The sequence below is a fragment of the Rattus norvegicus genome, chromosome X (assembly GCF_021556685.1).
Source record: "Rattus norvegicus strain SHRSP/BbbUtx chromosome X, alternate assembly SHRSP_T2T, whole genome shotgun sequence".
Lineage (NCBI taxonomy): Eukaryota > Metazoa > Chordata > Mammalia > Rodentia > Muridae > Rattus > Rattus norvegicus.
This window is the reverse complement of record NC_141554.1, coordinates 142904768-142925248: the sequence shown is the minus strand read 5'-3', so window position 1 is coordinate 142925248 and position 20481 is coordinate 142904768. Positions and strand designations below refer to the sequence as shown.

Below are 20481 nucleotides of genomic sequence, written 5' to 3'. Positions count from 1 at the left end.
CTACCCTGTATAAATGTACTCATGATATAGATGAGGGGAAGGATGCAGTCCATATTATGATTGCCACTAAAGCTGTCTGTACGAAATGCCTTACCACAGCATTAGGGTTGCAGTCTCAAAAGTGATTCCAACCTGGGGTGGCCATGTAGATGTCTATTGGGATGCTCGTTGCTATGCTTAGGGAAGGATCTCTAAGTTGTTCAAATAATCATTTAAAGGAAGAGAATCAGAAAGAGTATATATATACACATTTCCACTTTATTAAAATCATGTATAAATACAGAGCAGTTGGGCACATCCATTCTAAGGCACTGTTCTGGTTTGAATGCAATTCCACAAGAGAGAAAGAGAAGCCATTACATTCTGTATTTTTAATCTCTACATTCAGACTCCTCCCATGTTACTGGGGTCTAATTTTAATCCCAGAATTATTAGCAGCATCATACAGGGACCTGGATGCCAAGAAAAAAGACACATCCTGGCTCTGGCACTTCATATGATTTGGCACTTAATCACAAGCTCTCTCTTGTACTGTTTTCCATTTGTTTCCCAACTCTTGTTTAACTAGAGATATTATAAACGCTTTATGAGCCTCAACATATGAATTATGTTTTGTTACTAGCTTCCATTAAGACTAGAACAAGACAAATTAGGCACATAATACATACCCGCCAAATACTTTATCACTTCCAAGAACTTCAATGCAATGAAAAGATATATTTTCCTTAGTTCTACTTTAAAGATGACTGTGTATCTCCATAAAGGGAATGTATTTGAATGTCCCATTTCTTGTATCTAATAACAAGGACTAAGCTCAATGAGTATTTTCACATATCAACAGCTTTAATTGATGAGATTTTTTCTTACTATGAGATTTGAGTTGTTACTATGATTACATGAGAACACTTATATAAGTACCAACTCGTGTGTGTGTGTGTGTGTGTATGTGTGTGTGTGTGTGTGAGAGAGATTATAAGTAAAATTCAAAGAGATTAAGAATCACTACATAATTCACAAATTATGTGAATTAGTGATCTTCACCTCCTTAAAATGTGTGTGTGTCTAAGTGTAATTAAAACTCAGAGGCTGCAAATCACCAAGTAACCCACAAATTGTGTGAATTAGTGATTTTAACGTCCTTGAAATGATGTGTGTATAATACAAAATATGTATATCTTCAAATATTTTTTCATAAAATCATTGCAACTAGAAATAACTAGGTTTAGAGCGACAGGACTGCACTGACAGCTACAGGCATACTGGTTTAAGGCAGTATGTCCCAAGGGATACTCGCAGAATCCTACTGCAAGGTATCACTATGTGTACAGGAAAAATGTTCTAGGCTCAAATAAGTTTGGAAAGCATTGAGCTACAAGAGGCGCCTCCTTTCTAAATTAGGGCCTTTCCAGGAGCCTCGTATGCTGATGAGCTTTCGTGATTCTAGGAAGGACAAACAGCTAGAAGCAATTCCCAAAGTTATTTGTAGAACAACTTGCGGAACTAAGTATTCTATGACACATACTTAGAAAAACACTGACTTAAGAATGGACAAAGTTTCAAAAGCACTGAAATAAACAGGAGCAAATCCTGAAGCAGAGTGGACATCCATGCAGACTTGTTCTTCCGTCCTCTAAATACAGTTAAGCTTCTACTCGCACATCATCAACTGCAAGTTACTTCTGCTACACCAAGCACAGTTAAAAGGAAAGCACTCCACGCTAATCACCACACGCTAACCACCATCACCACAGACAGCCATCTAAGCAGACCAGCAAACTTCACAAAATTCAAACTTAACACCACAACTTCTCTAAGCACAAAACTGTAAGTGGAAACAAGCCTGTTCCTTAGGCCAATAACACCCTCTTTACCCTAATCCCCCTGAAACAATATTTTAATGTGTTGAAAAAGTTCACTGCCTCATTTCTGGCCACTTGGGGCACATCTACCTACCGGCTGCTTCCATATACCACCTTTAATAATTACACAGGAGCCAAGCGTGGTAGCAATGTAACCCTCACCGTACTCATCCATCAATTGGTCCTACCCGTAAACGACGGCCGCCGTTTACACGCTTTGTGCTTATGCTTATCATAAGGTTGCCTTGGAACCATACATTTCTACTGCAATTAAACACAGAAAAGACAGAAGATAATCAATTCAGAGAAACTGCAAGAATACGTGGACACTCTAGTACTCATCATATACCTTGAAAGATGGTTTTAAAGAAATAGCACCCCTCAAAGCCACACTTACAAGTTCAGACAAAAGGCTTCTAAGATAAACATCTACTGTAGCCTACACTGTCTCTGAGCTAGTGTTAACTTTGATAGAACCTGTTTCCCTTAACAGTTCTTAAAGAAGTCCTCGAAAGTGTGTGACCTGGTGCATAATAAGGCCTGCTCTCTGCCTGAAGCTTTTAGAACAATGAGTACACTTGTATGGCTTTTCCCCGGTATGGATTCTTAAATGAATTACAAGGCTTGGTCTCTGTCTAAAGCTTTTCCCACAATAACTACATTTAAAAGGTCTCTCTTCTGTGTGTGTTCTCTGGTGCAAAGTAAGTGCCGTCAGGCGACTAAAACTTTTCCCACAATTATGACATCTATGAGGCTTTTCACCTGTATGAGTTTTCAGATGTCTTTTAAGACTTGATCCATGACAAAAGCTTTTTCCACACTCAAGACATTTATATGTTTCTTCTTCAGAATGGGTTCTCTGGTGCCCAAGAAGGTGTGAGCGCCGGGTGAATCGCTTTTTGCATACAGTGCATTCATAGGGTCTTTCTCCTGTGTGAAGTCGTTGGTGTCTGTAAAGGTCAGAGCTACGCAGGAACCTTTTTCCACATTCAGGGCATTTGTGAGGCTCCTCTCCTGAATGAATTCGCTGGTGCCCAGTAAGCTGTGACTTCCGAGCAAAACATTTGCCACATTGGGGACATCGGTGAGGTTTGTCTCCAGGACTCTTTTTCTTTGGAGGCTTTGGGTTGAGAGGTTCTTCCAAGTCAGGGTTCTCAGGTGTCTCTCCTAGAGTCGGGTTCTGCGGGTCTACGAGTTTTGTTAAATCTGTCTGCAAATCCTCGGGGGATGTTTCCCATTCATTTTCTAACTGCACATAGTCTTTCTGCAAAATGGGACCATGGAGAGCATTCCCCTCTAAAGTTACAACAAATGGGTACAGATTTTCCAGTTTTTTCTGTTTTGAAGCATCTTCTTCATTTTCTATTCCCATCTCAAAACCTGAGAAGAAATGGAGACTGAAGATGTCATTGTGTGGGGGGTCGGAAGGAGATCAGTAGGGAGTGTAGAAACTCCTCAACATGCTTCCTAGCTCTGCTCTTGGTTACTGTTGATTCTTCCCCACCTTCCCAAGAATATACATGAATCATTACTCACCAATCTTGGAATCAAGTAACTGTTTCATTTCTTTGGGATCCTCTAAGTCTTTTACCCATGGTTCTTCTCTATGATCCAATGGGAAATTCATGTCAAGCTTTGGTAACTGATAACCTGGTCAAGAAGCAAAAGGGAAGAAGCATGACAATGTGGTTCACTGAGCAGTTTTCTAGAATAGAGGCTAATTGCATGGACGCATGCCTCCTTCCTCCTCGTTACTGTTCCTTCACCCAGAGTCACTTATAAGAGTCGTTTCTCAATAACAGGAACAAAAGAGCACTGGAGGAGGCCATCCTGCACTCTCAGGTGAGTGAATCCATGTGTGCCAGAGCAATGCACTAAGTTAGTTCTGAATTCATTGGGACGAAACATTTATTTATGCTACAGCTAAAACAGTGAGCAAAGCTTTATAAAATGTTGGTGGGAAATACTGCTATTGATTGCTTTAAAAAGATCAGTCTAAACATATGGATCAAAGACCAGTCGTGTAAACATATGTCAATAAAAGTGGTGTAAACATACATATCATAGAAGACTGGTATAAACATACGTGTCAAAGAAGAGTGGTGTAAACATAGGTGTTAGAAAATTGTTTACTGGAATAAGTTCACTTGAACCTTCTTAGAAACATTTCCATTTTATTGAACTTAATTGGCAGCAGCAAAACATAGTCTTTATGTGTCAGCAGATCCAGATAGGGCATTTAAAAAATAACCCAAATTAACTGCCAGGTGTGTTTGTCTCACAGCCTAAGTAGAACCAAGTACTTGCTTTCCCCCATATTCAGCCTTCTTATTTTTTTCTGCCTCTTCCTCTCAATCCTCATTGTTGGTTACATATACTACCCTATAGTAAGATATGGTTTGGAAATGGTCAACCTGAGATAACAAATGGGCTGACGGTTAGATATTAGAATTATTAAAATGGCACATACAAGCAAATACTAATTCAAAGAAAAACTTGTACTTCGGATTAAGACACGAGAAATAGAAATTCCTTGTTTAACAAAAGGTCTTATATTTCAATTTTCAGACTAAGAAACGAAGGCTAGAACTCATATGGATTTCTGTGCTGGGTGTGATGGTGCATGCTGTAATTCTACACTGAGATAAGACAGCTGAAAATTCCACCCCAATCTTGGTTACAGAGTGAGACTCTGCCTCAAAAGGAAAATTCACTTCACAATTCACTATTTGATCTTTATTTGGATTTCAAAAATTAAGATGAGATGAGGGGTAGTATGGAATAGATCAAATAAGACTGAGGGTCACAGGGGGGTTGGGGATTTAGCTCAGTGGTAGAGCACTTGCCTAGCAAGCACATGCCCAGGGTTCAGTCCCCAGCTCCGGAAAAAAAGAAAAAAAAAAAAAGACTGAGGGTCACAGCTCAAAAGAAAGCTGCTGGGAGGAAACATGAGTTAAAAGTTGGAAGATTAATAGCCTGAGCTATTAACAGTCTGAGACTTATTCAGATTATAGGCACCCAATAATTGCCAAGTTTTCCTGGGGATAGGATTGACACAGCTAGAGAGGAACTAACTACCCTTAGACATAGCCGGTGGCAGGAAGGCACTGTAGTTGTAAAAAGACAGAGATGTGAGAAAATGTTGATACTTCTGGAGAGTAGATCCGGAAAGAACACCCTTGTATATGGTAATGGCACAGCAGAGAGTGGGGACTGAAGCAAAGAAAAGGAGAAACTCAGAAAACACTCTTCAGCTGTATGCAAAAGCACAGCTCAAAGTATAGCTGCTGGGCTGGGGAATGCGGAAAATCTCTCTCTAGGGAATGAATGCGGAAAATCTCTCTCTAGGGAATGAATGCGGAAAATCTCTCTCTAGGGAATGCGGAAAATCTCTCTCTAGGAAGTGCCAGAGACCTGGGAGGCACTCCTTGGAGTCTACAGGGTGACCTTAGCTGAGAAGCATAGCAGTGGAACCTGAAGAGGCTACCTTTCGTGACCAGGAGAGACCACCAGTGGAGGGATGAGGACACTAACCCACCCACAAAACCTTAGACCCAAAATTTGTCCTGTCTACAAGAAACGCAGGGACAAAGATGGAGTAGAGACTGAGGGAACGGCCAACCAATCATCATCTCCCAACTTGAGACTGGGCAAGCACCAATCCCTGACAATATTAATGATATTCTGTTATGCTAGCAGATAGGACTCTGAGACACTCTACCTAGCAGCCGACTGAAATATACACAGATACCCAGAGCCAAACACTGGACGGAGCTCGGAGAGTAATATAGAAGAGTTGGAGAAAGGACTGAGGGCCCTGAAGAGGATGGGAACTCCACAAGAAGGCCAACAGAGTCAATTAACCTGGACACTTAGGAGTTCTCAGAGACTGAACCACCAACCAAAGAGCATACAAGGGCTTGACCGAGGCCCCTGCACCTATGCAGCAGATGTGCAGCTAAGTCTCCATGTGGCTCCCCCAACAACTACAGCAGAGGCTGTCCCTAAAGCTCTTGTCTGTCCGTGGTATCTGTTCCTCAGCAGGGCTGCCCTCTCTGGCCTCAGTGGGAGAGGATATGTCTAATCCTGAAGACACAAGATGTGTGAGGGAGAGTTACCAAAGGGGCCCCACCCTCTAAGACAAGAAGGGGAGGGGGACAGGAGAAGGGACTCTGTGAAGAGGGACTGGAAGGGAGGGGCAGCAATTGGGATGTAAAAAAAATTTTAAAGTAATTCATTTAAGAAGAAAGCACAGCCTAAATGTGGAATATGGCATCTGCATAGCACACTGGCACTGGGGAAAGTTCTATTTCCCACTGTTTGATTATTGTGTATTATTGAAAAGACATCTTAAGGTCTTTTCTGAGCTGCTTTAGGATTCAAAGGTATCTACATTATTATCTTTTTTTTTAATCTCCAGAAACCCACAGTAAAACTCACAAAGCAATGTAGAAAGTGTTGGACTAAACACCAATTGTCTGGCTACTGGAAAAGATTTACCCCAAACCACTGAAAGTTCTATGTTCTGTCCTTTCCTATTACTCTTAAAATACAGCACTTGAAATCTTAGCAAGAGCAACAAGGCAAGAGAAAGAAATAAAAGTGAAACAAATGGAAAAGGATGAAGCCAAAGTACCCTATTTGTAGATATGTTCTTATATTTAAAACCCAAAGATAGAAGAATCTAAGATCTGATATGATTTCAGCAAAGCGGCCAGATACAAAATCAACAAACAAGACAAACAAGAGCGAGTGGCTTAAAAAAAAAAAGGGACTGAACTTGAAAAAGAAACCAGAAAACCAATGCCATCTACTATACCATCAAAAAATAGTAGGAATAGGGGCTGGAGAAATGGCAGTGACATCTGGCAGCATACAGATGCTTGTGACTCTAGGTCTGGGGACTATGATGCCTTCTGGCCTCTGAGGGCACTGGATTCATGTATTCCACTGTACACATAATTAAAAATAAAGACTAAAATATTTTAAGCACCTAGGAATAAACTTAACCAAGAAAGTAAAATGTCTCTATGATGAAAACTATAAAACATGTATGAAGGAAATTGAGAGATATACTATAAAGTTAAGGGACCTCCTGCATTCACAAATTGGCAGAATTAAAATTGTAAAAATGTCAGTTACCCAAAGTGGCCTTCTGATTAAATGTAATTTTCAAAATTCAAATGACATTCTTCATAGAACTAGAAAAGTTCATATAGAAGCACCAAAAAATACAGAGAGTCAAAGCAGTCCTGAATAAAGAGAACACTAGAGCTCACAGGAAAATTGTCCCAAAAAAATGGGGGTGGAGAGATGGCTCAGTGGTTAAGTACATTGACTGCTCTTCCCGAGGTCCTGAGTTCAAATCCCAGTAACCACTGGTGGCTCACAACCATCGGTAATGAGATCTGATGCCTTTTTCTGATGTATCTAAAGAGACAGCTACAGTGTACTTATATATCCATAAATAAATAAATCTTAAAAAGAAAAGAAAAAATGTTTAAAAATATTAAAGACCTTAATAATAAATCTAACTCCTTTAAATTACTAAAAGTATGGTAAATATTTTCTGATATAGGTGTCGGTAAAATATTTCTGAAGAGGACTCTAGTATCTTGGGAAAGAATAGACTTGGCCAATGGCATCTTATCATGTTAACAAAAACCTTGTGAACAGTAATGGAAACAACAGAATAATGAAATAGCTTAGAGAACAGGTAAAAAAAAGTTCCTGCTTTTACTCTCCAGGTATATAAAGAACTAAGAAAAAAGAAACAATAAAAGAATAAGTAATACAATGGTCAATAAATTAACAGATACATTTAAAAGTATGAAGTAAACATAGCCATTGGGGTGTGGTAACTCATGCTGTAATTGGGAATCTGAGGAAGGAAGGTTCTCATCTGCTAGAAGCTAACCTAGGCTACATAGTGAGTTCCAGGTCAGCCTGGGCTACAGTCCACATTCCAATATGGCCATATGCTTCTGTTCACATATATATTATTCATATATATTGATTTTTTGAGAAAGGATTTCTCTGTGTAGCCCTGGCCATCCTGGAATTCCCTCTGTAGACCAGGCTTCCCTTGAATTAGAGATCCATTTGCCTCTGCCTTCTGAATGCTGAGATTAAAGGCATGTGCCACCACCACTTGAGTACACGCGTGCGCGCGCACACACACACACACACACACACACACACACACACACACACACACACACACACATACACCAACTAGATAATATATGGTAACAACTGTAATTCTGATGTGTAGCTGTTGTATAGCATTTCCTCCAAAACTGAACATCTACTCTGCAGTAAAGTCTTTAAGACAAAAGGTAAACAACTCAGTATAGCTCTTCTAAGAAGATTCTAAAACAGGCCAAGCTGAGCAGAAGACTCAAGAGACCAGACCAGGTACCTTCTTTTGTAAGAAGCAAAAACCAGTTGAGTACTGGAAGAGATTTAGACTGAGTCACTTTTAAAGGACACTCTCTGGCCTGTTGAGCTGCCTGCAGGCTGTGCAGTGTGTGCCAGGTTCCTGTCACCATGCTGCGGTGGCCTTCGGTGATGCAGCTCTTTGAGCCATTTCTATCCCTGTAAGTAACACCCATATTCCTGAAAACAACACTAATAAAATCAATGGTTCTCCAAGTTGGACTTTGGTGGTACCCAAACTTGGGTTATCATAGGTTCCTATCTGGGGCAAGTTCTTGTGTGGTAGCATCTCCCCAGGAAAAGCATACAACAAAGTCATTCTCCTGAACTTGTTATTGTTATTTGATTTTCTGTTAAATGAATGAATAGCTGGGTGATTTTAGCCATATCTCTCCCCCATTATAAAAAAGTGAACGTATGGCAGGGATTGGTACATGGCAGCAGAGAGAACTCTTCAAGTGCACTGCAAGTGACTCATCTACGTAAGGGAAGCCCAGCGAATTCCAAGAAGGACAAATACAGAAGATCCACAGCCACATCACAGCAAAGGCAGAGAGGTGGGGGGAGGGAGAGGGAGGGAGAGAGGGAGGGAGGGAGGGAGAAAGAGAGAGAGAGAGAGAGAGAGAGAGAGAGAGAGAGAGAGAGAGAGAGAGAGATGTAAAATGTTGAAAAACAGAAAAAATGACCCACAAATTTAGGTAAATATTAAATTGGATTCAATTAAAGTTAACAGAGGGGCTGGTATAAGGGCTCAGTAAAAGCCCCTACTGCCAGGCCTGGTGACTCAGATTTAATTTCTGGGAAACATGTGATAGGTCCAGGGATATTTATACACATACATATATATAAATGAATGTAATATAATTTTTAAAGTGAGTAGAGAGTAAATTTAGTAAAACATTAAACTCCAAAATAGTTAGAGATTTAATTATACCAATTTAGTTTAAGATGAAAATTTCAGTTCTCATTAGAAGCAAGGGAGGCTAAAATGCAGTGGGGTGGGTGACACAGTCAAAGTGCATGAAGAGAAATGAAAACTGTCAACTAAGAGCTCTCCATTCAACCATCTGTCTTGTAATCAGAAATGGAGATATTGGGGGCTGGAGAGATGGCTCAGTGGTTAAGAGCACTGACTGCTATTCCAGAGGTTCTGAGTTCAATTCCCAGCAACCGCATGGTGGCTCACAACCATCTGTAATGAGATCTTGTGCCCTCTTCTGGTGTGTCTGAAGAGGGCTAAATAAATCTTTAAAAAAAAAAGAAAAAAAGAAATGGAGATATCCCTGAGGAACAAAACAGAATTCAGTGCTAGCCAACTTGTCTGAACACAGTAATATAATGTTAAAGATAGCAAGGCTGTTCTTCAGTGTGCAAGGGAGAAGCTCCAAGATCATAAGTTAAAGCCACATGAAAAAACAGCACAAATCAAAGTAGCTCTATAATTAGGAGACATTATAAATCAAAGGCTCTGCTTCTTTCCTCTCAAAAGATTTAAGAGAACAGCCTGGTGCCATGGAGAAAGGCAATCGATCTGTCAATAACAGCATGTGTGAGGAGGGTGAGAAAAAACCCTACACAAGCCTAAGAAATGACTAGGGTGGCCTGCTCAAACCATCTAAAGAAATGAAAAAAAAACCAGAAATGACAAATGATGTTAAAAAGCAAAAGCTCTAATGTGTTTGTTTTCCTTTTAGTTTCTATAAAATTCTTAAAACTATGTATAGTAATAATTATAGCAATATATTGTGGGGCATATAATGTGCTTGATATAACAATCTGATTATAGTACCAGAAGTAAAGAATATAGTCCTATATAGGTCTAATGCTTCTGTATTTCAATTACATTATCAGTATAACTCAGAACTGATGATGAGCTAAAACAGAATAGTAAACTGTAATCACCTACTGGGGAATTAACTTAGACATAGTGAGTGTTCATTAAAGCAAGTAGAATGCTACACTACAAATAATCACCTAACACAAAAGAAAGCAGTAAGAGAGAGGACAGAAAGAATCACGAGACACTGAAGACTAAAACGGCGTATGTCATTCCAACCATATACTCCTAAGAAACTAAGTAAGAGTGGACCAAACAATTCAATGCAAAAGTGCAAAGGCAAAGGTATGCCTAGAGGTTTGTATTCCTATTTGTATGGTTTTCCTCCCTCCCTCCCTCCTTCCCTCCCTCCCTCCCTCCCTCCCTCCCTTCCTTCCTAAGACTTTTATGTAGTCCAGACTGACCCAAAACTTAAGTGTATAACCAAGCATCCTTGACCTCAACCTTCTGATCTCCCTGTCAAGAGGACACGCATATGGGGAGGTTCCATTAGCAAGGAAGTGAGGGTTCAGACACTGAGTCAGAAGCATGGTAAACCTTCTGAATTTCAAACTCTTAGAAACTGTATTCTTTTTAAAAAAGCACACCCTTCATTTTCTTCCTTAATCTTTAAACTTTAGAGGTGATTTATAACTGTGGGATGTGATGCGCAAGAAATCATATAGTGGAATGGAATATGAAGGATAAAAACCAGAGGTTAAGAAAGAAGGTACTTTGGGGATGCGGTTAGCATCCTATGTTCAGGGAATCAGTTTACTAAGCTCCACTTGGCATAGATCATGTCACAAAGTCTCTACTTCGTGACTGAGGTGTTGTTACTACAGCTGGGTGGGCGTGTGTGTGTGTGTGTGTGTGTGTGTGTATCCCCAAAGTTCATTTTTTACTGACGGGATATGTTCCACATTTTAAGGTAGACTTAACTGAGTTTATGTATGAGTTTTACATTTATTTTCTCATTAGTCATTGTCTTATGCTTTTTCACTCACTTTCCAATATAAAATACTGAGATACTTTCATTTTTTTAAAAAAAGCAAATTTTTAAGTAACTTTTAAAGAAATAAGGGGGGTTGGGGATTTAGCTCAGTGGTAGCAAGCACAAGGCCCTAGGTTCGGACCTCAGCTCCAGAGGAAAAAAAAAAGTCAAAAGTGTTATTAAATAAATAATGGGATAATATAAAGCATTTTACATTATTTTTAACAGGATAATTTCTTTTGATTTTTATTTTTACTTGATTCATTAATGTATTATATCTGCTTTTCAAAATGCCCTGAATGGCAATATGCTTTAGAAAGTAAAGTATGAAAATGAATATGAATAGTTGACAATACCACTGTTCTGTGCTTATTTTCCTGCAAAATTAAGACAAGATTAAGATCACATGCGAATCAGAATGAGCAATGTGGGTTTATAATTGAGTAGGATGGCTACGATCTAAAATTAAGTGCAAATATACATGCACAAGGATTTAGATTTCTAAAAAGAATATAAAACAAAGATAATACAAAGACTAGAAAATACATGGTAATATTATATAGCATTGCTTCAACCAATATGTAAAAGTATGGACTTTAGGGTGTTTTTCTTTCTTGCCATCATTTGAATATTCCAGCTTGCTATAGTGCTACATAACTGTGATCCCAGCACTCAGGAATCAGAGGCAAGCAGATCTCTGTGAGTTTGAGGCCACCCTGGTCTACAATGCAAGTTCTAGACCACACAGAGCTGAATAGTGAGACTGTGTCTCAAATAAGTAATAAAATAAATTCTGAAAATACACAGCTCTACAAATTCATGTGGTCAAATCTCAGCTTACTTTGACCATGAGCCAGTCTTCGGTTGGGTTCTGTATGCCAGAGACCTAGGTGGTATCCTTCACCTTTCTTGTTCATTACACAATAACCACTCAGTCAGCAAGTCCTATTTTTTACACATGCTAAATAGCTTTTTGGAATTGCTTCTTCCTCTCAGTGATCACCACCTTGGCTCCTGGCTCCTGTTGGCCCTCCACAGTGCAAATACAGGTATTCTTTTTGCCCCTGGAGCTTCGGGAGACAGTGTTTCTGGTCTCTTTTATGGTATAAAAAAGCCCCATGCAAGTAGAATACTTTGGAACATGCTCTCCTCTGAGTCTCAAAAAGAATCCGGTCACTTATGGGTGGTGAACCAATGTCAATGTAATGTAGAGTCAAACTGAAGTAATGTTTTTAGAATGTGGTAACCTCCTGCATCACCCTAACACAGTAAGTGCTACACACAGTAATGTCTGGTCGCCTCGTAGCTGGGGGAAGGTGACTCTCCTCCATGTGCCATTATTGTCACATATGGAATTTGTCAACTGCCTACCAGACTGAGTTCCAGGGTGGCCAAAGCTACTTTTCTACTTTGTGTAACAACCAATCCCCAGTGTCTGTCCTGGCCCTTCACAGATTCTCCTAATGTCGGCCGAATTCATAAATCTAACGTTGTAAAAAGGACTTTTAGGCCTCAGCCCCATGCTACTTGTTCAAGCACCAAGCGTTTCCGTTTTGTAACTCTGGTTGGTTACACTGATTTCCATCTTCTGGTTCTCTTTTGTGTCTCAGGACCCTACAGTTTAGTCCAAGTGCTAACATGTTGAACCTGTGCCCACGAGATAACAGTTCCAGCCACACTTGAGCCAAATCTTTCATGAGGGACAAGGGGACAGAGAGGGTGGAGAACATGGCTAATGATGTCACGGAACCCCAAAAGGAAGGGAAGCACCAAGGCATGCGGGCTGCATGGTCCAGCTGCCTTTCTCTAAGGGACATAGCTCCTTGCTATGTCAGAGCCAGCTGGCTTCAAATATCAGTGTGTGCAGCACTTATCTGGATTAAGTTGTTGCAGTGGCTCTCAACACATTCTACAAACACTCTTTGGGATTTCATTACATTAACTATTTTTCACACCCTATTAATGACCGCATCATTTTTAAGGATTGGAGAAGGGTATGTTGCAAAGTATTCTACTTGAATGGGGCTTTTTATACTAGAAAAGCAAATGTTCCTTTGGGTCTCATATCTTAGGCTTAAAAAGTGATGGACAATTGTGTCCACACTGGAGGATCTGAACTCCCATGAGAGGCTTTCCCAAGTCATCCTTGGTGAAAATCCCCTTGGGCAAGGCCATCATTGTAACCAGCTCCCAAGGATATTCTAGTCAAAATCCTTCACTCCCCGGTGTTCCTGAAAAAGAGGATTCCTCCTCATGTTCTCAGCCTCTTTATGACCTCTTTATGTCAGTGGTCCAGTGTCATTGGGAGATTCATATTTATAACCCAAACTGAAAGCCCCTGAGCTCTTTGGTTCCCAAAAAGAAACACCTAACTAAAAGGAAAGTCCTTGTCTTACCAGGATCCAGAAAGGACTGACATTCACCATCAGTGCTGTAGTTCAGATCCTGTGGCCCAGCTTGTGGAATCCAGGCATCTGGCACTGGGGGCTCCTGAACAGGCGCCATCACCTGGAGTGAAGGTTCCTCCAGATGCAAGTTGGGTGGCATGGGTACTGTTCCAACTGGTGCCAGTTCTTCCAAGAGCATGTCATCCATGTCAATCTGAGAGAGAAGCCAAAACACATCACTCCAAAGTCAAGACTTCACTGGAAGTAAGGCTAGTTTTACCACTTTCTAAGTCAGATATTCCTTACCAACTAGTATCGTGAGACACACATGTAGCTTTAAAGACCTCAGGGATTCCAGTAGGCAATGCATTAAAAAACAAACAAATAAAAACCACCACCACCAACTAACCAACCAAAACAGGAGTGTTGACTGTACTAGGATGTGCTTATTACAGAATATACCAAGTACCAGACTTTCAATAGTAACCAACACAAATAATTACTAGCGAGTTATTCCACCTGCTCCATCCTCCCTACAGCTGCATGAGATTGTATAGAAACAGACAGGTGGATCAATGGAATTGAATTGAAGACCCAGAAGTAAATCCATACACCTATGGACACTTGATTTTTTACAAAGAAGCCAAAACCATACAATGGAAAAGGGAGAGAGCATTTTCAACAAAGGATGCTGGTCTAACTTGGATGTCTGTGTATAGAAGAATGCAAATTGGTCCATACTTATCACCCTGCACAAAACTCAAGTCCAAGTGGGTCAAAGACCTCAACATAAAACCACACACATTTAATCTAATAGAACAGAAAGTAGTGTTAGCCTTGAACTCATCGGTATACAGGAGATAACTTCCTGAACAGAACACCAGTAGCCCAGGCTCTAAGATCAACAATTGATAAATGGGACCTCATGAAACTGAAAAGCTTCTGTAAGTCAAAGGACACTGTCTTTAGGACAAAACGACAGCCTACAGATTGGGAAACATCTTCATTAACCTTACATCTGACAAAGGGCTAAAATTCAAAATATATAAAGAACTCAAGAGGATGCAGACAATCCAAAAAACCCAATTAAAATGGAGTACAGAGCTAAACAGAGAATTCTCAACAGAGGAATCTCAAATGGCCTAGAAGCACTTAAAGACATGGCTGTCTTCTGAAAGGCCCAACAAGCAGCTAACTGAGACAGACACAGATACTGAGACTCAACCAATGGACTGAAGTCAGGAACCCCTGTGGCTGAATTAGGGAAAGGTTGGAAGAAGCTGAGGAGGAGGGTGACCCCACAGCAAGACCAGCAGACTCAACTAACCTGGATCCCCTGAGATCTCTCAGACACTGAGCCACCAACCAGACAGCATACACTAGCTGGTCCAAGGCCTCTGACACACATACAACAGAGGACTGTCTGGTCTGGTCTCAGTGGGAGATTTGCCTAAACCTTAAGAGACTTGAAGCCCCAGGGAGTGGGAGATCTGGTTGTGTGGAGACATCCTCTTGGAGACAGAGGGGAGGAAGAATGGGATGAGGAACTGTGGAAGGGCAACCAGAGGGGGAGGGGATAGCGATTAAAACTCAAAGGACAGCAGATGCTGGAAAGGTTGTGGAACAAAGGGAGCACTCCTCCACTGCTGGTGGGAATGCTGACTTGTACAACCATTCTGGAAATCAGTCTGGAGGTTCCTCAGAAAATTGGACATTGAACTGCCTGAGGATCCAGCTATACCTCTCTTGGGCATATACCCAAAAGATGCCCCAACATATAAAAAAGACACATGCTCCACTATGTTCATCGCAGCCTTATTTATAATAGCCAGAAGCTGGAAAGAACCCAGATGCCCTTCAACAGAGGAATGAATACAGAAAATGTGGTACATCTACACAATGGAGTACTACTCAGCTATCAAAAACAATGACTTCATGAATTTCACAGGCAAATGGATGGAACTAGAACATATCATCCTGAGTGAGGTAACCCAGTCACAAAAGAACACACATGGTATGCACTCATTGATAAGTGGCTATTAGCCATAAGTACAGGATAATCCACAGACCCAAAGAAGTCAAATAACAAGAACACCAGAGAGGATGGGTGAATCTCACTCAGAAGGGGAAACAGAATAGATAAGGGAGGTCAATGGGAGGAGGGAACTGGGTAGAAGAGGAGATGGGGGTGGGGAACGGGGCAGGGGGAGGTCATACATAGGGAGAGCAGGGGAGAGAGAAGGGAGATTAGCTGGGGGATGGGGAGAGGCCCCAGAGGGTCTAAGCGGAAGATTCTAGCTGAGATTCCTAGCAGTGGGGAGTACAGATCCTGAAGTGGTCACTTCCGGTTGCCAGGCAGGACTCCCTGTGGAGAGATAAGGACAGCAACCTGCCCACCAAACCTTTGACCCAAACTCTTCTGCCTATGAGAGATATGCAAAGACAAAGATAGAGTCTAAGGGAATAGGTAACTAATGACTGCCCCATATTGAGACCCATCCTATGGGCAAGCACCCTGACACTATTAATGATATTCTGTTATACATGTAGACAGGATTAATTATACTCTGTTAGACTTATAGACAGGAACCCAGCATAACTGTCTCCTAAGAGGCTCCACTTAGTACTCAATGGAAAGAGATGCAGAGACCCATAGCCAAACAATAGATGAACCTCAGAGAGTCTAATGAAAGAGTTGAAAGAAAGACTGAGGAACTGGAAGATAACAAGGACTCAACAGAGAGACCAACAGAGCCAACTAATATGAACCCTTGGGGGCTCCAAGAGACTGAATCACCAACTTAAGAGCGAGCACTGACTGTACCTAGGCCCCTGCACATATGTAACAGATGAACAGCGTGATCTTCATACGGGTCCCCCATCAACTGGAGCAGGGGCTGCCTCTGACCCTGTTGCCGACCTTCTTGCCGGTGTGAATCCTGCACCCCTAAATGGACTGCCTTATCTGGCCTCGGTGGGAATGGATGCACCTAGTCCTGCATAACCTGATGAACAGGGTTCGGAAGTGGGAGGTGTAGCAGGATGGGAGTGGGAGGTTGACACCCAGAGGGAAGCTTCTTCTAAGGAGAATTGGGAAGACTTACTAAGGGGTTACAGCAAGGAGAGGAAGTGCTGATATGGAATTGGAAAATGAATAAATAAATTTAATGAAAAAAAAAACAGCGAACAACTAACCAACCAACCAATAACAGGACAGGAGTGCTGACTGTCCTGGACTGTACTTATTACAGAATATACAATGTACCAGGCTTTCAATAGTAACCAACACAAATAATTACTAGGGAGCTATTCCACCTGCTCCTTCCTCTGTACAAGTCTCTGTGAGGAGTACCATTTCACATTCACAGCTAATTCTAGCAGCACTGGCTACATTGTAAGTATCAAGTGCCTGAGATAATCAGGAATGCCTAGATCTCCCAAAGACAAAAAATGGAATATTTTCACCCAAATAAGGAAGATAAAGGAAACTACCCATAACCCAGCCCTAGAGAGGCAAAGAGTTTTGGTGACTTCCTAGGCAAACCACTTGTTGTGCAGAAGCCAAGGGCTCTAGCAAACCCCATCCCAAGTCCAAGGACTTTGAATGTCAGGTAGAAGCTCTTGCTACTTCCTGATGGGAAGACTCCTCTGTGTTCAACTTGCCCTGAGCTCATCTATGCCCTACCTGAACAGAAGCTTCCAAAAGGTAGTTCTGAACAGAAAGCAATATGCTGGCAGGCAGTGCTTCTGGAATTTAATGGGTCAGATGGGCACATCACTTATAATAAAGAGCTCTTGCTACACTCTCTGAAACATGGAACTCCTTCAAACCTTCATGTACGTGAAAGGAATCCCGCAAGAATCACACCCTGTTTATCAGGTATAAATGGAATAACTTTTGCATATTTTTAGTTCTTTTGCACAAATCAGAGAAAACAGCAGAATTTATTCCCCTTTACTAAGACTTTTTTTTGGCCACTTTGTAAAATCACATCATCGGGGACAACACTGCTCAAAGCCCTGGAACTTTGGTCAGAATTCCTGCCTCTCCCATCACAGTAATTGAAAGCAGAGGGATTGGCCTGTGACCACTTCATGATGTCTTCCCCTGAAGTGAAGAACAGACATACTGTAGAAAATATGTATCAGTTGACATATTTTCTTTGCCTTCCTTTGCATTCTTTCTAGACTCTACTTGACTCAATGCCAGCCATATCATTCTGGAAAGAACCGAATAATAAATAGTTTAGAATTTATGGGACACACTCTTCCTCTCCTCCCCCTTCTGTTTTGAAAAGCAATTTATCAACAAAGTAGACAACTCAGAGGTCACTGTCAATCATACTGTACAGGAACTGGTTAGCAAGCCATAGAGCCAAGCATTGCTAACTGTGATAGAATTTTCTAGATACAGATACACTGGAGAACCTCAGACCCATATGCTGATTCCAGCAAAAGAAAACATTGGCAAAGTCTCTGGAGAAGTCTTGGGGCTGTGGAATCAGAATCCAAATGTTGGACACAGACCCAGCAGCCTACCTCTTTTTGCTCCCCTAAGGAGACCCCCACATTTTTTCTCACCTGTGGTTCTGGTATCTCAAGCTCTCTTTGTAAGTCTTCAATGAGTGACACAACTCTTTCTCTATTGTCTGGGCAGTGTTCCCTCACCCAGGTCTCTATTTCTGTGGGCAGAATAGTTAGGAATTGCTCTAGCACAAGCAGTTCCAGGATTTGTTCCTTAGAACGCATCTTTGGCTTCAGCCACTGACAGCAAAGCTCCCAGAGTTTGTTGAAGGCTTCATGAGGCCCAGCGGCTTCTGTGTACTGGAACTGCCTGAAACGCTGTCGGAAAACTTCACAGTCTGTGTCATACTCTTGCAGCACAGAGCCCTGATTCAAGGAGGCCTGGATTGCACGGCCCAGGGCCACAGCCATCACCTCTTCTAGAAGCTTACAGTTTATCTGGGGTCTATGGTTCAGATTCCAGCTCTTTCCTCTCTGTAAGAATCTGGGGGGGGCCACTTACAGCTGAAGACAGGAAAACATGAAAAGGAGAGAGAGCAATGGTTACAACATAGCATACTCACCGCCCTTCACTCAACAGTGCTCAGCTTTCTCCCACAGGAACTTAAAGGGGCACCTCACAGTCTTTCTGGTGGTTTCGAGAATCAGATCAAAGCTGGGGACTTACTTCCCAGAAGAGCATTTATAGGCACAATCAATTGTATTGTACATACATTTCAAATATTTACAAAATCTCAATGAAACCCCCATAGCCTCTTAATTCTAGAGTCTAGAAAGCGCTATTCTATATGCCAATGACACCATATAGTATTGTAAGTTTAACTGAGAATTCAGTTTGCTTCCTCAGAAATGCCAGATAGATGTAAGGTGCTCAGTGAATAGCATCATGCAAAGCATGTCTCTACTACCTCACAGTGACAGGTAAGAACTCTGCCTTTTCATAAGGCCCCCCCGATCTGCTGGCATTTAATTCCATCCCTACTCTAATTCCAAGTAGTTTTCTTTTTCTATATGGAAATTTCAAAAGAAATGTAGGAGGGGTAACATGATACTTCCGAAATAACTAAAAGTATCAAGATAATTTTAGTGCAATCTCTGAGGTCTCAGGGTTGGTAGATACCTGTTTATACAGGGCTCAGGACCTGACCATGCACAGATACTACGGACCCACCCCATTTGCAGAGGCAACTCTCGTACCTGTCCTCTTTAAGGTTTTTTGAAGAGGATTCAAGAAAAGGAGTCCTGAACCTCTTCCCCCTCTGTCAGCTGAACTGAACCTGACTTAATAACGCACGTTACTGTAATAGTAACCTGTCCTCCTGTGCCAGATGTGTTTTGGAATAATTTGCTGTGTAATCCTCACACCCAAATGCCCCTGTCTGCAACAAGCACATAATGATAGCATCAGCTTCATAAAAAAATATCCTTCGAGGATCAAATGGCACAGAAAGTGAATAGCAGCCTGCCTGGCACAAGGCAAGATCTCAAGTGAAGTTTATTGCTGGTCAAGACTCCTTCCTAGGAAGCTTCTAGTTTCCTGAGCCCAAGCATGTAACCGTTGCTGGAGGATATCCAAGGATCTGCAGTCTTTTGGCTGTGGACCCACTAGTTAATCTTCTCCAGTCTCACAGCTGGTTAGAGAAGCTTCTCCTGGCTGACCCAAAACCTTCCACCACATCTACCAGGGAAGTGATCCCCTAGGTTCTTTCCTGGGCCCTACATAGTAAAAAAAAAAAACCTCACTTCATTAAGGAACAGTGTTTCCCCCACTCAAAGCTTGCCTCCGAATCCACCCTCATAGGGCCTACCCGTAAGGCACCATTAAGAAAAGAGGGCACTAGGGGAAACGACAGACCTGACATGTCCCTGAAAAGCATAAAAGCTGATTTAAAACCCCATGCCAGTATTAGAGATGTGGTGCCCGAGAGCTCTTGGATGACAATGTCCGACCACCCAGATAGGCACTCCCAGTCATCGTGGACTCCCAGCAAGGCCTGGCCAGGTCGCAGGGAGCGGCGGCGGGGTCCCTGAACGAATAGGGGCCCGCTGCTCCTCGTTGCTCCTGGGGCCTGGCGCCCACGGCACATACGAAATTAGCCACTTTGCGTGGCCCCAGCCAGCAAAAAGAGCCCCGCTACCCGCGCCCGCGCCCCAGGGACAGCCACGCCCTCTGTCCGCTCCGGGACTCACCGCCTCTGCGCCCACGGCTCGCCCGAGCTCACCGGCAACTGCCCAGGGCGCAGGCGCACAGCCGCTTTGAGTACTACAGCTCCCGGCAGGCTCCACGCCTCCCGCCGCTCTTATAGCCCACAAGGATGCTGACGTGGGAATGGCTGGGACTCTCCTAGCCTTCCACCTAGCTTCAAGCTGTTTTGGAAGAGCTCCTATTTCCGGTCTTATAGCTTCTTGGTCCTAGGGGATTGGGTGGGACGAGCCCTGAGTAGTGAGTCAAGTAAGGGCTAC

At 42.1% G+C, this 20481-nt stretch overlaps 1 protein-coding gene across 3 annotated transcripts; it reads right to left on the bottom strand.

Moving 5' to 3' along the window:
- Positions 1-238: 238 nt before the first annotated feature.
- Zfp449 (zinc finger protein 449) lies at positions 239-20248 on the bottom strand. 3 transcript variants are annotated; one of them, NM_001433127.1, is made up of 5 exons: positions 20209-20248; positions 18076-18522; positions 13504-13708; positions 3396-3509; positions 239-3239 (listed from the first exon to the last, which is right to left on the bottom strand). In NM_001433127.1, exons 2-5 carry the CDS (start codon positions 18427-18429, stop codon positions 2356-2358), a joined length of 1557 nt encoding a protein of 518 aa, NP_001420056.1. In that variant the 5' UTR covers positions 18430-18522; positions 20209-20248; the 3' UTR covers positions 239-2355. The 3 variants fall into 3 exon arrangements, with proteins under 3 accessions (NP_001420056.1, NP_001420057.1, NP_001420058.1); NM_001433128.1 differs by lacking the exon at positions 20209-20248 and adding an exon at positions 19874-20206; NM_001433129.1 differs by lacking the exon at positions 18076-18522.
- Between the last annotated feature and the right edge of the window lie 233 nt (positions 20249-20481).